The following is a 15,422-nucleotide window of genomic DNA, read 5'->3' as shown; positions in this document are numbered from 1 at the left end:
TGTTCGTGCCTTCAGGTTTTTTGGAACAATATGGAGAGAAGAAAGGAGTAGAAGGAAAATTGAGAAATTTGCATTAATTGTGCTGCATTAATAGCATCTCATCCCACAAGGAGCCATAATAGACCCAGCGCCGTGTGCAGCCGTAAAAGCCCTTTTATTAGGTATCAGTCTAGTGTTCCTCTCAGCTCGCTCTCCTGTGGGACTTTCCTTTCACACACAGATCTTACTGACACTGTAATCGCTGGAGTCGCAACTGCTGATCTGTGGAGATGCGCATGTTTGTCGAATCCATTACGGCATGAAGCCCAACCACAAAGGTTCGCAACCGATTGTTGCCAGGTGCGCATCAACCAGCGAGTCGGATTTAACGGAAGGCTGAGATGCAAACTACCCACACACAGGAATTCTGATAAACCTTTCACATTTCAGTTCCCGCTAGGGATGTGACGTGATGACATTTTCCCACCGGTTAATAGAAGTGTAGAAACGCTGGTAGTACCTGTGACACTCGGAGTGGGGGGTTGATGTGGGGTGTTCGAATATGCAGCTGTGCGCATGAATGCATTTTATTTTCAGTTTTGAATTAGGGGCAATTTGGGAACGGCAATTGCTTGAATTAAAGGGATCAAATGACATGCTAAAACAAATGTTATTGTTTGTTTAAGATGTAATGTAATATGTTTACACGTTTTAAGGTTAAAAAACACTGTATTTTCCACATACCATGCATGTTTGTATATCCTCTTTGCTCCGCCTCTCTGAAACGCTCAGATTTTTTACAAAGCTCATCGCTCTGAAAAGCGAGGTGTGCTATGATTGGCCAGTTGGTTAGTGCGTAGTGATTGGTCGAATACTAGAGCGTTTCACGGAAATGTAATCCCTATTACCATATTCGGAACATCAGGTTCCAAATCAATTGTACTCACAGGGGATAAAATGTCATCATGACTTCCTTATATCAATTTGAGCCCAAATCCGATACGGAAAATGAAGATGATCATGCCGATACAACAAATTTGCCAGCACGACTTGAGCAGGATGTAAAGGATTTCTAAGGTTTAATTAAAAAAAATGATGTTAAATAGTTGTAAAACTATAGCTTACGGCTTGACCTTTTATATACGACGTTATAAACACTATAAACAAAACTATATACATCGTACAGAGTTTGATAATGCAAGCTTGTTTCTGTCTCACACAAAGACAATAAATCCCCATCATAAACACGACAGTTGACTCTAGTTGGAACATTATTACTGATTATTAGGACTTATGTTGTCTTTTTTTCACGTTGCGCACGCCTGCATTTGCAGATCACACAGGGCAAACAAAGAGGATTTCTTTTCGCTACGAAACACACAGCGTCTCCATGATATGGCTGCGGCAGCGATGATACAATGATATTTACAAGTACGCCCACCTAACTTGCGTTTACATTTCGGCAGTCTTAGTCAAGTCATACCACGAAATGACGTACATTTGTGGGGGTGTGGCTACATACCCCCACAACCAGCAGGAACCACACCCCCACAACCAGCAGGTCTGGTTGAGCATTCGCTTTTAGATAGAATCAATCTATTGTTTCAACACTTTAATTTTAGCCATTTTACGTGTCTAACACATGCATTGGCAACTTATAACACACTTAAGAGACGGAAAAACATACTCCATATTCCATATTCGCGCCATATGATCCCTTTAATGGCGAGATCAATATCTTTCTAAATAAAAACTAACAAAAATACAAAAAAGTAAAACATTTGTTTATATTAAAACAGACCTTGCAAAACGAATAACCAATGCACTCACCATGCAAAAATAGGAAACGAATAGGAAAAACCTTAACGTCAGATAGGTTGCCTTAAACAAAATGAATAATCACAACCCAGATCAAGCAAAAAATGAATACGAAACGAAAAAAAACATTGTTAAGTTAAATAAATTTATATTAACAAAACGAGTGATCACGACACACACTATGCAAAAAACGAACAAATGAGAAACAAATAAGAAAGTGAAGATGAAACGTAAAACGAATATGTCAAATAAATAAATAAATAAGAAAGAAACTACGTTTCGAAAGGGAAAAGTTTACATAAACTAAAGGACCTGCTTTTTCAAATTAGAACAAAAACTAAATTAAAACTTAACCGCTCTTGGTGACAGTGCTTACTTATTCATTCTACTAGCCTATATGTTCTTTGACAGAAAAAAACCTCACATGAATAAAATCGAATAAAAAACTCCTGCTGCTTGTTTTGCGACACTTGTTCTGCTTACGATGAATACAGCAGATGCGTTCAGACTCGCATGTGGGTTGGTCTTCAACTAAACTAAGTGTTTTATTACTTTAAAAATTCAAAATGACGGTGGGGGTCGGTGCCACAGTGGACAAGTAATATAATCGGTTGGACACTGTGTATCACCGGTAACACTGACTATCGCAAAAAGCCTAGTTCCCGCCACAGGCACTCTTTTAACATGGCATTAAAGCACTTCACGGCGAACTTACAGAAACAATAATCTTCTGATGCATTATGTTGATGAAATGATGTATAGATAATTGAAATATCCACTATATTTCAAGACAGCTGTGAAATAATAAGACACAGGCTGTTCAAACATACGACGGCTTCCCAATATGGGATGTCATGTCATATATCACACACATGCTAATAGTCTGCATAGAGAAGATACAACTGCAGTGCAATCTTTTTTTTTTAAATCAGAAATAGGAAATTTCGGTATGTTTTACAGCCAAGCTCAAAACCTGTGAAATGCTACTTGTGATATACGCATGTAAATGATCAGCAGATCCGTCAGAAACTTCAGTTTATTCGAATTTTACATTATGAAAAAATAATGAGATTCATTCGTTATTCATTCATTATTCAATCATTTTCATTTGATGAAAAAAAAGTTTAAATTGATTCAATAGCACGGAAGAAAATTAAGAATAATATACAGTATAAAGTATTGTTTTAAAATATTTTCAAAAATCTCTGTTTAATTTTGGTGCTAAAAATCTACTATGAATACAGTTTTACAAAAAATATTTGTATATATATAAATACGTTTCGGGAGACATAACAGAGAGGGGAATTCGAGCAGAGACTCCAACTTGGGTAGCCAGAAGTTCTACACAACATGTCGGCACACATTCCACTGGACCCCTGGCACTGTGTTTTTTAAAACAACACATTTTAAATTTTCAACCAAGTGCAACCTGAATTTTGGGATAGATTTCAGTCCAGAGTTTCCATTTTGGTACATCACTAATCAAAAATGTTTCTTGTAAACCCCCAAGGAGTTGAAAATGTCTTCCCATTAATCGCATCACTGCACAGATCCACCCATCTTACGCAAAATATAATTACCTAAATATAATTCTGGGTGGTGTATCTGTCTTTGTTAAGGTGGTTTGATCTGCACACACACAAAATTATCTCGAAGTTCACGAGAGACATTAAATGTCTATTAAATACACAAAAAGTTACGTTTTCTACTTTCGATGGGTTCAAAATTTGAGTAAATTAATGAGACACTATGCTAATTAATAAACCAAAATTAATTACAAATTATTTGTAACAATACAATAGATTAAAATACAGATACCCAATCACAGACAAACCTATTTAACCAAATTCACATAAGAATGAATGGAAGTGAAAATTAACACTTCACAGAAAATTAACATGTTAAATTAACAGCCGTATTATTCTTTTTTTATTAATAATCGCTGAACTCTTAAACGCCTAGTTCACCCCAAAATAAAAAATAAAATCTGTCATCATTTACTCATCCTGAGGTTGTTCCAGACCTGTAACCAATTCTTTCTTCTGCTAAACACAAAGGAAGATATTAGGTACAATATCAGTAACCAACAAATCTCATCCTGCATAGTATTTATTTAACCTCCTATGCCAGTCAATGGGGGATCTGTTTGGGTTCCGACATTTTTCCAAATATCTTTCTCTGTGATCATCAGAACAAAGTATAGAGAATGTACAGAGATTTGGAACAACCTGAGGGTGAGTAAATGATGACAGAATTTTCATTTTTGGGTAGACTGTACCTTAGCATCTGAAAATGTTACGAAACTTCAAGAAAGGAGCTGAACGGTGACCACAATGCCTTACCATCATTGCCCTGGCTTGCTTCTCTCTTCAGCATCTGTACAGCACCAACATACTTCTTCAACTGGACCTTCAAAACCTCATTCTCCCTGCAAAACCAACCAAGAATGAAGATATTCAAAATACAAAACAAAACAATGCCACACTGTGATTGAACTATTTGAGATTTATTGCAAATATCTTTCAAAAATGCTTAAAATTACGGAAACTTTTGGGAGGCCAACAAAAGAATCCAACACTGACACACAAAGTTCAAATGAATCAGCAGCATGCACAGCCAGCCAAGGGTGAGCCTTCCACGGAAAGGTCCCCACAGAATTCAATTCCAGGAGCTGTTTTACACTGTAGGTTTAATAAGCCTGTTCAAGAGAAAGAGACGTGTGCGCGTCCGTGGGCTTACAGGGCTGGTTACTGCTGGTTTGGGAAAAATCAATCCGAATCAATCCAGGTTGTATTACTGTGAAAAAGATTCTTTGCTTTTCCTCCAGGATGTCTGTTGTAACTCGCTCATCACTACCCATTTTATACCCTTCAATGGATGCGGGAGAATGAAGGAGCTCAGAAAGGCGCCTGGAAGCCTCTCAAAGGAGCGGGCCCGGTCGTTTTTCGCACCGGCGAGCTGTGTGTGGTTCAGCGGCGATTTAATTAAAGTTAATAAGTGACAGCACCTCCCCGTGGGGAGGATTCGGCGAGTCAGGTGCGCCACATTGATCTTTTCCATTGCCCCTGCAGAGCGAGCCGTGGAATTCACACATGATTCATGTTAGAGAATTAACATCCAGCGCAAGAAGGGGACCACTGCCTGTTGATGCCCCTTCTAAGGGCTTATGGATCACATGGTGTTGTACTTAATGAGTGCCACCTTAGACAGACCGATAATGTAAGTCACTACAAAGTCTAAAAGAGGCAGTATTAATCCGTGTTAAAATCCTATAGAACTAAACGATAACTGATCTCGACTTTATTCATTACACACCAGGTCAGTCGTTTCTAATAATTCAAATAAGACAAGAAGTTAAAGCCTTTAGCTTTAAAGTGAAGATTATAATATTTTATATTGAAAAAACACCTTCCAATTCAATATGCAAAATCACAAAATTAAATCATTTAATAAGTTCTAAATTGTGACTTCATAACAATGTTGTTTGCTTGAGCATCCCAGCAAGCCGGCATCATCAACATTGGCCCAACGGCATACGTTTAGGGCAAGATTATGTTTGGTTTACCAAGAATAGACAGGGAAACCACAACACCGGGCATTATTTTTGCAATTTGTTCCACTGGCGGCGCAGAAATCACATAGTTCACCTTGACATATAAAATATTCTGTCATTTTGAATATGAGTTGAGTGCATAGTGATGTTTTAGTAGTTATGTTGGTTGACTGGGGGCCTATTTATGTCCAAACACACTCAAAACCAAAAAAATAGGATATTGCATTTTAAAAGCACTCTTCCTCAATGGATTCCTTAAATGTTATTCCATTGGTGAAATTGGATCATAGACAAAGAATGAACAAAATAAGCGACAAAGAATGGAGAAGCAGAATGACTTCAATGTCCTCCATGTGATGAAATACAGAGCGGCAGCAGTCAAACGAATACAGAAGAGTTGACAGACTGTCAGTGTACACAAAGCACATTAAATTGATCACAAGCATGTCAAGACAGTTTTTTTGACTAATGAAATAAAACAATATCTTTTAATAACATTTATGACATTATATTTACAAATGGTTGAACCAAATTGCCTGTTTGAGACATCTGAACGTGGTACTTCTTACCTTAAAACCAAAAGTAAAATTATTTAAGTAAAAATATTTGTCCAGTTTTTATCTCATGTGACAATAAGCCGTGTAATAAGCAGGATAATGTACAGGCACCCAGTTGTTATCGTGAAATAAGTACATTATCCCTAACGTATCCTTTCACTAAGCTTCAAAAAGTGCTTCTAACGATCAATGAACGGCTTGACACCGCTATTTTGTATATTTCCTACAGTAAATATATCAAAACTTTATATTTGTGAGTAATATGCTATGCTAAGGACTTAATTTAGACAACATCAAAGGCGATTTTCTCAATATTCTTATTTTTTTCCACCCTCAGATTCCAGATTTTCAAATAATTGCATCTCAGCCAAATATTGTCACTTCCTAACCTAGTATCAATGAAAAGCTAATTTATTCGGCTTTAAGATGATGTAAAAATCTCTTAAAACTGTTTGTGTTGTCCAGGGTCACAAATTATATTTCAGCATCTTCAGAGTAGCCACCCTTCGCCTAGAATTAGCTAAATCGTTCACTTGGCATTTAATTATCCAGCTTCTTGAGGTCTTTAAAGTGTTGAACAGACTTTTATTAGCTGCTTTTATTTATTTTTTGTTCCAAGTAAGCCATTTAAAAACAAATTCTCTAGTATAAAGAGATAATAAGAAATGAGAAATTAATATGTTAGCACAATTATATATATTCGTCTACAAAGTAATTTTAAACACTGAATACCTTCAGATTAAAAGATTTTTACATTACAGTTCTGCAGAAGCCTGCATAGTGCCCACATAATTCTGCAGTGACTCCATGTGGGACTGGACACAAGTACGCATAACAGAGTCTGACAAGATGAACAGTCTAGACTTTCCACCCAAACCCATTTCTATCCCCTAAGGCTACGAAAAAACAAAACATATTGTAGGACAAGCATCATGTAAATGCTGCTGTTACCTTAAAGGAAAATTCTGTCCTCATATTTTCACCCTCAAGTTGTTCCATACCTGAATGAATTTTGTTGTTAACACAATGGAAAATATTTGGAAGAATGTTTGTAACCAAGCCACATAAAACGACTATGATAGTCAATGGAGGCCCAGAGCTGTTTGGTTTTCCACATTTTTCAAAATATCTTCTTTTGTGTTCAAAAGAACAAAGAAATGTATACAGGTCTGTAACAAATTGCGAGTGAGTAAATAATGACAGAATTGACTTTCTGGGTAAACAATCCCTTTAAATACTCCAGAACAGGAAGATTAAGGTCAAATTCTTTCTAAAGTGAACAGCTTGATCCCTGGACGACTCGCAGACTAACACTCACAAACTATCAAATATAAAAAGGTTCAGTCTACGGCGCACTGGCTGTCAGCACTTAAGAGACACGTAACTGAAGTGACTTTAAAACAAGGCCAACTCGGTGTCAGTTAGCCTAATGGGCTGATGAAGAGTAAGCGGAGGGATGCGCCATCCAGGCATGTTACAGATGTCAACAGCACGATGCTGAATGTGGTTTTCTCCCCAATAATCCTCACTTTGACACAGCATCATCCTGACAAGCCTGCCGCCTGCTCTCAGCTGCTGTCCTCCTACTGAGCTAAATTAATTTGTTCATTCACTCCCCACATTATCCCCCTGAGGAACCACTACATTAAAGCTGATGAAATGCTCACAAAAGCAAGATGCCTCTCCCAATAATCCAGAATCACTTCAGGAAGACAAAACCACTGGCACCTGCAGAAGACTGTTAGTAAGATGGCCTGCACTGGTGATTCTCAACACTTTTGGCCTCAGGACCCAGATATTTCTTTGAATATCAAGCGGCGACCAAACTCAGAACCAAGATTATTTATCATAATTCACCCCCCCAAAAAAATTAACATTTAGTCACCCTGATGTCGTTCAAAACCATTTTATGACTCTTTTTGCAGTAGAACAGAAAATAAGATATTTTGAAAAATGTCCCAGTGGTTTTGTTTCCATACAATGGAGATCAAAAGGGGCCAATGTTGTTTGGTTACCAACATTCTTCAAAAAATCTTCTGTCATACAGTCATAAACAATAATCATGCAAGTATTATTTTGTAGATTCTACCAAGCTGTCAAACTTCAACAAACCTGAAACCCACTTCAACCCATCAGCGGAGATTCACTTCGCCCTTTTCTCTTAATCTGGTTGGACGTCAAAGTGTGTGAGAGCTTCACAGTGACAGGAGTGTGAGTATTTTGGCATCTTGTATGGATCCCCACTTCTCAAACACTGCCTATTGAGCCAGGTCGAATCAATGGAGCTTAGCGCATGAGCACGCCTCGCAGGTGCTGCCACCCAGCACACAGCCATACGGAGCATTTCCAAACCTTATTTTTAGTCTTTATTGACTGAGCCAGAATAGGATTGAGTTAGACAAACTGGCTGGTCCCTCAACCTTCCAGCACACCGAGAAAGGAAGCAGACTTGGTTAGAAAAACATTTATTACGTGTGTGGCAATAGGCATGTGGTGCCAAGCACAGCTGCGATCCGTGAGCAAAACCCTATTTTTTGAGGAAAACGCACACGAAGCTAATTATGGCATGAAACTCTTGACGGCTTGTGATAATTTTATAGCTGATGAACACAAGCCTATGTCAAACTTAGACTCTCTGAATCTCTCTAAAACATTCAGATTTTTTTAATTGTACCGAATATCCTCAGATACAAAACATACAGCGGCGGAAAAAAATCTGATTCAAAAATGTACTATTTATAGGTACGTGTTTAGGTAAAATGATAGTTTTTGCTTCATTCTGTGAACTACTAACAATATTTCTCCCAAATTTCAAATACAAATATTGTTTCCATTTGCATGTATTTGCAGAAAATGAAAACTGGAGAAAATGTCAAAATAACAGCAATACACTTTAAGCAATGAAACAGTAATATTTTTACTAGGGAAGTCCTCGACAAGGATTAACATTGTCGAATCAGAATTGTCACGTCTTGCCTGTAGTTGACTGATAGCTGAATCGCACGCGTGTTTGTGTGTGTGTGTGCGTGTTTGTGTGCGTGCGTGTGTGTGTGTGCGTGCGTGTTTGTGTGCGTGCGTGCGTGTGTGCATGTATGCTTGCATGTGGGGTTCAGTCACAGTGCAAAGTGCCGCGCAACATTGATGCACCAAAAAACAATCAAACATAAAATAACAGAATTTGTTTAGAACAAAATATAGCTTTATAATAAAAAAATAATAATAATAAGCCAGATTCAAGCTACTATATAGAAAATAAATGTGTTTAGGCAAAATGTCTGAAATGCAGGGGAACATGTATTCAAACCACAAGCCACAAATAGTCAAATTAAAGGACATCTTCCTTAAACATCACATATCATGACAAGCTCCAAAAGTCTTCACCGTGCTTGCTATATGTGGTGATTTTGGTTTTATAACTTTTTTTGTATCATGTAGCGCAAAGTTTAGTCTAACTAACGAACTACATGCATTTACAGTTAAAGCGTTAATTCATATTTATATGCCCACACATTCAGTAAGTGACAAATGCAGGTGCGTGCGGAACGTGTTGCTTCTCTTTACCGGGCTCAAAGCACAGAAGACGCGGAGAGATATGACCCTGCACTGGTTCTTAGGAAGACCTTGCGCTCATATGCACCTGGGGGTCCGGTAGCCAACCCTAAAATGTCCCATTTCTATACATCATGAATAATATTTTTGCTGGTGCAGTTCGTGTACATCTGCTACGCCACTGCCCGTATAACCAAAACGGCATGATCCCCATTGCATAACACCTCTCCAAAGATTTTTTATTATGTGATAACCTAGATTTTTTCCACAGTTTTTTTGTCATGCTGTCAGTCTTTCACATTGCTGTTGGATGACTTTTTCACTCCTGAAGTTTGATTAGGTTGAAATTCAACCTACACTGGACTAGAATAGCCCCCATACATCTAGAAATGCTGATTTGAAATGAAAATTTGCATTTTTTTCTGCAGCTCTATGTGGTCAGAAAGTATCAACAGTTTCAAACAAGGTCCACACTCATTTTCTAGTTTTTTTTTTGGTGTGTTGTTGTGCACCACAACACATAAACCTGCTGTTCCAAAGCTGTCATATGTTGCCCAGCCTTTTCCTTCCAAGTGTCTGATGTTTGGCCAGATTTGGAAGTCTTATGTACTTTTTGGTGCATCATAGTCCTGTGACATTACCTCATGAGAGCCTGGACTTTAGATGCATGTCTCTCCTCCAGCTCAGCCAGTCTCCTCTTCAGGCTGTCCACCTCCTGCCTGAGCCCGGCAGAGTGCTCCATCTCTCCATCCAGAAGACCACGCAGAGACCTGTGCCAAAAACACACACACGAACAGAGCTGACCGAATTTTCATTAGCTTTCTTTAATGATTACTAGTGCACATAATAATTACTCAGTTGCACAATTTTGGCTACGCAAATTACACTTTTCATGAATAAGGAGAACCTGTTATGTTTCCAATATTTGGGACGTGTCTGATCTCAAATAGGGGTAAAAACCTTGAAATGTGCAATTATTTTATTGAAATAAATCAGAACAAAATATATAAAATAAATAACAATTAAAGGCTAGAATGTGTAAAAGGATTTCAAGTAACAGTGTTAAGGCTGGACTATACAACATGAACTAGAACTATAAAATCTTTAATTAGATACTAAAAGGAATAATTATATATTATTATAATAATTATATACCAATACCCTTATATATATATATATATATATATATATATATATATATATTCAGTATCTAAGAAAAATAGATACAACTACTAATAGATACTAATATTTTAGTTACAGTTCCACAATTTTTAAAACAAACAAATGTATAAAAAAAATAGAAATTCTTACGTGCTTTGCTCGGCGAGCTCATCTTTCCTGTTCATCATGGCCACAATGGCCTGCCGCAGTTCAGCTGGGTAGAAAGATTAATGTTACAAAATGTGAAGACCAAACAATGGCTTTTGTCCTCACCTGACCAAAAAAAGGGATTTCTGAACCATAAGACGCAATATCTCAGTGGGACTTTATATCCCGTACAGACCCGTTGTCATTCTTTCAATGAGGGTTATGCTTTTTTACTGCTGACTTTTTCATTTGTATTGCACCTCAGAACTAATAAAGAGAACTATGCGAGCTTTAAAATACCAGCACAACATTAATTTATTTAAAGTGAAGGTGACATGAAAGAGTAAGACATTTATAACAGTCGAAAGGGAAGCCTCTGCAGATTTTGTCGTGAAAGACGTACGTTTTTCATGAATAATCCGACTGTAACATATAGCTCTTGCTGTGAACTATTATCAGAGCACTTCATAACACTGCATGTCTACATCCAGACTTTCATGGCAAGCAGAGAGCTTTCCAAGTACTCTCAAAGCTGGATAACCTGGCTCAGGATAACCTACATAACCCCAACAACATGCTTCCAAAAGACAAAGCCTCCACTTTCCTATCAGCCCATTATCATTTAATGAATCTCACAGGAACCTAAGGCTGGCCCGACGCCATCTATATAAACCTATCTGGCCTGAATTTTCCAACCTTAAAACACCTTCGCTACAAGGAAACCTCAGATGTCTGTGATATTGAGGTAATGAGCTGCGACGTTCCCGACTTTGTTGTGCGTTATGGTTCAATTGCTCTCTCTCTTTCTGGACATCAATTTGGCAGAAAGCAGTTTCATGAACGTATGTCCCATTCAAAGACTAATTTCAGAAAATGTTTACAGATTTAACAGAGTGGAACTACTATATGGAGTCACAGATGTGTACGCATACGTGTACGCTCAAGAGGGATTCGGAGAACTCTTAAGAGCAGAAGAACCCGCTCCCCCTCCCCGAGCCCTTGATCTGAAGGTAAAGAAACACACCGGGGTGAGCTGGTCTAAGTATGTTTGTAATCCTTGCAGGAAGCAGACAGATAAACTACATGAGGCAAAGCTTTGACCTTCTTGCCAGCGTGAAGGTTCACAGACAGCACACCACCATGAAACTTCTGCCATTAATGCAATTTTATCTCAGATTGTTCCTTTTTTTGAGTTAATTGACAGTGCACTACACGCAGAAAGATTCTCACTGTAGTAATCTGGGTTCAAGTGTCTAGTGCAATGCTAACAAATCAGTGTTGTTATGTCAGTGCCTCCATCACTGCCCCATCATTCCTACTTGAGACTAAACATGCAAGTTTGCGTAAAATGTAAACGTGTCATTTCTGTGCCATCGAGCAGAATTGCATGAAATATTTGAGGACTGCAAAATACTGACCTTTCTATGTTATCCATTAAAACATGTTTAATTGTATTCTGGAGACAATAGCATTTTCAAGCCCCAAAGGTAACGTCTGTCATATCGGTAATTAAAAAGCAATTAATAGGTTATTAAGTCAAGATGAGTAAGCCACTTTTGATCTGAAATTGAATTTAACTCATTTTGTTTCGAAGCGCGGGCAGATTTTGGCATACTGCACGGAACATTTTCTCTTTTCATCTTTTCTACTCGTATTTTTGAAAGCCAAAATATAACTGGATCAGTCACCTCCAGCTCCATCTCAAAGTTGCATTTTGTCCAGACAAAAGACACAGAGAGAGAAAGATACAGAAAGAGAGATAGAGGGCAAAGAGGAAGAGAGAATGAGAACCTGAAAACTGAAGCAACAGTGCCCTCAACTGGAAAAGGGAAGAATTAAGAAAGCAGTGCAAGGAAAAACTAGAAGATAAAGTCCAGTGATAGGTAAGCCTGTCCATCTACGTGTGGATAGAAGAAAGAACGTTTTAGAGCTTTTTCATTACCTTCATATTCATTTTAAGGTCTTTTAAAATGGAAAAGTCACGTGATCATAAATGCCTCACATCGGTCTCAAATCACTACACAACAGAGCAGTATTTCACACAAATTACCTAGTTGATGCCATCTGTTCACAGTTCTACATGCTTTTGAAAATCCTCAAATACACAAAGGTATAGATAAAAGATGAGTTCATGCAAAATCACTAACCCGCAATTTCCATATGCTGTTACCTTTTCCCAGAGGAACACAAATGAAAAAAAATGGAAAAAAAAATATGACGATTTTTTTTTAAATCATATATGTATGGACCCACATGTCAAGTGTTATGATGATAATGATGATGATGGTCACTTTATAGATAAATAAGAGTTGCATTAAGATAATTTACATTTCACTCTTGTATTTCAAAGCAAGAATAACAGAATACATAAATAAATAAACAAACATAAAAAGTGAGTATAAAATATAATGTTGAAGGTTGCCGGGGTAAACAATTCAAATAAGTTATAGGGTTAAAAAAATGGATCTAAATAAATTCTAAGGTCATCTCACCAACAGTCATGGACTCAGGAAGTCCAGGGGTCGGCAGAACACTTGACACAGGTGCAATCTGTTGAGGAGATCCGACTTCAATGCTAAAAGAACAAAAAAAAACATAAATAAGCACTTTTCCAAAAACTTTACTAACAGTAATCATTTGAATATGTGTCGTCTTTAACATCAGCAACCTAAATTGGAGTTGGCTTATTTTTTCACTGTCAGCTGGTGGGCTTGAAATCTCCTTCTGTTCATGAAATTCGGCATTCTCAACTGAACTACCAGCTGAAATATAAAAATAGTACATTACGCATAAGCTTGATGAATATTACTCATAATTTACTATGATATACAGTCATGCACTTTAAATTTACAGTCCATATTATGTTACTAGGTAACTTAGATAGTTCTCCTAAAAAGGAAAATTGTTTGATGAATGACCTCATGTCATCACAAACATGTATGATTTTCTTTCTTCTGCAGAACACAAAAGAAGACATTTCGAAGAACGCTGGTAACCAAACAGAATCGACTCCCATGACTTCCGTTGTATAGACACAAAACCACATTTCTCTAAATGTCTTCTTTTGTGTTCCACAGTAGAAAGAGTTATATACAGATTTTAAACAACATGAAGGTGAACTAATGACAGAATTTTTATTATGCGAGTCTGACCTTGTGTATAGAGGTCAGTAGAGGCAACAGGTATGAAAATATTTGCAACATCATTTTCATTTTCACTGATGAGTTGCCTTGGACTCCATGTGGAAATACTGGACAAGCTCCCGACAACCATCCTATAAAGAACATAATGTTAAAAGTAACTGAAAGTTACAGTCATATCTGTGCAACACAATTTTTTTTCAGAGATTTCAATGTACTTTCGATACTTTTGAGAGTTGCGAAGCCCATTTATCCTTTCACGTGCAAAGAGGATGTTTCTTAAAGACCCAGTAAGAAAAGTGCAAGACACTATATCCCAGGAAAGATGTATGTAAACTCACGGCTCTCCACTCCCAAAATCCTCTTCCAACTCTGGCCTGCTTTTTCTATAAATATCCTCCTCGTCCTCCTCTTCATTATCAATGCTCTTCATATCAGGCAGGACTCCGTTCTGTGGAGGTGTTTCGGCCCAACTCACAATCCCTGCCTCGGTCAGTCCGTTCTGAGTAGGATAAATGGAGTCTGGAGGATCCAGAACCTCCTCAGAACTCACACGACCCACTACACTCTTCCCGAGACTCCTCAAAACATCCTCGCCTGCCTCATCATCATCTTCCGCACCTCCGTCCAAGTCATCGTCAAAGGAGATGATGTGTGTTATCTTCTTTTTCCGCCTGCGCTCCTTCTTCAAACCGGAATCTAAAATGCAATTAAGTGCTAAATGAACTAACAATTTTTATCGTCAGTAGCACTAAAATATTATAAGAACATTCATCTGGAGCAACATAAAAAGTTGCAGTAGTAAAATAAACGGCATGCATTGGCAACTAAAGCACGTCTGTACCTGCAGAAGTGCTGCGGGGCAGGACAGGCAGCGGGTCTGACTGAACATCTGTGCGTGGAATAAAACCAGGAACCACTGCAGTGGCAGTACCAATTTCCCGCAGGAGCGTGCTTACACCCTGGGTAGACTCTTTCCATAAACTGCTCATGCCCTGCGTGGACTCTTTAAGGAGGTGGGACACAGACGGACCTCCGCGAATCTGCCCATTTAGATCCGTGTTGTCAATGTTGATGGCAAATAAGATGGAATTGAGCCCTGTTTAGACACACTCTAAATTTACACTTGCACAGGAAAGGATGTCCAGCAAAACATTGCACAATATTATACACACTTTATATAATTTAAAAACAAAAGGCAAAGGTTTCAAGGTCAATGTCATTTTCAATCTGCCAATTTTTAAACAATGAACACTTTGTTCTGGATAGTATTGGATAATGTATGATGTGCAGGGAAAACACAGCTTTGGATAAATATTCAGTATTTGGTATAGTTGCGTAGTTACTGTAATTAAAGCACCACAAGGCAACAAATTGAGATGAAAAATGATAACAACAGTTGGTCTTCATATAAACCCTGATAAAAACTGCTTTCACCTGCAGCCATTATAGGCAGCATACTTGCTCTCTCCTCATCCAGGACAAAAGCCCAGTCTTCATAGAAGGCACTAAATAAGG

The 15,422-nt window shown here is 37.9% G+C and overlaps 1 protein-coding gene across 1 annotated transcript in view; it reads right to left on the bottom strand.

Annotated features, from left to right (window-relative positions):
- Nucleotides 1-15,422, bottom strand: part of snx29 (sorting nexin 29) — a 94,315-nt gene that overhangs the window by 71,148 nt on the left and 7,745 nt on the right. Inside the window, exons 6-14 of the mRNA XM_056771159.1 lie at nt 15,342-15,412; nt 14,749-15,003; nt 14,246-14,603; nt 13,917-14,038; nt 13,433-13,526; nt 13,257-13,339; nt 10,768-10,831; nt 10,098-10,226; nt 4,140-4,225 (exon numbers count right to left, since the gene is read on the bottom strand). Coding sequence (XP_056627137.1) covers nt 4,140-4,225; nt 10,098-10,226; nt 10,768-10,831; nt 13,257-13,339; nt 13,433-13,526; nt 13,917-14,038; nt 14,246-14,603; nt 14,749-15,003; nt 15,342-15,412 — 1,262 coding nt within the window. The remainder of the gene's footprint in view (nt 1-4,139; nt 4,226-10,097; nt 10,227-10,767; nt 10,832-13,256; nt 13,340-13,432; nt 13,527-13,916; nt 14,039-14,245; nt 14,604-14,748; nt 15,004-15,341; nt 15,413-15,422) is intronic.

This window comes from Triplophysa dalaica, chromosome 17 (assembly GCF_015846415.1).
Source record: "Triplophysa dalaica isolate WHDGS20190420 chromosome 17, ASM1584641v1, whole genome shotgun sequence".
Lineage (NCBI taxonomy): Eukaryota > Metazoa > Chordata > Actinopteri > Cypriniformes > Nemacheilidae > Triplophysa > Triplophysa dalaica.
The sequence above is the reverse complement of the archived record's forward strand: the minus strand, read 5'-3'. Positions and strand labels throughout refer to the sequence as shown.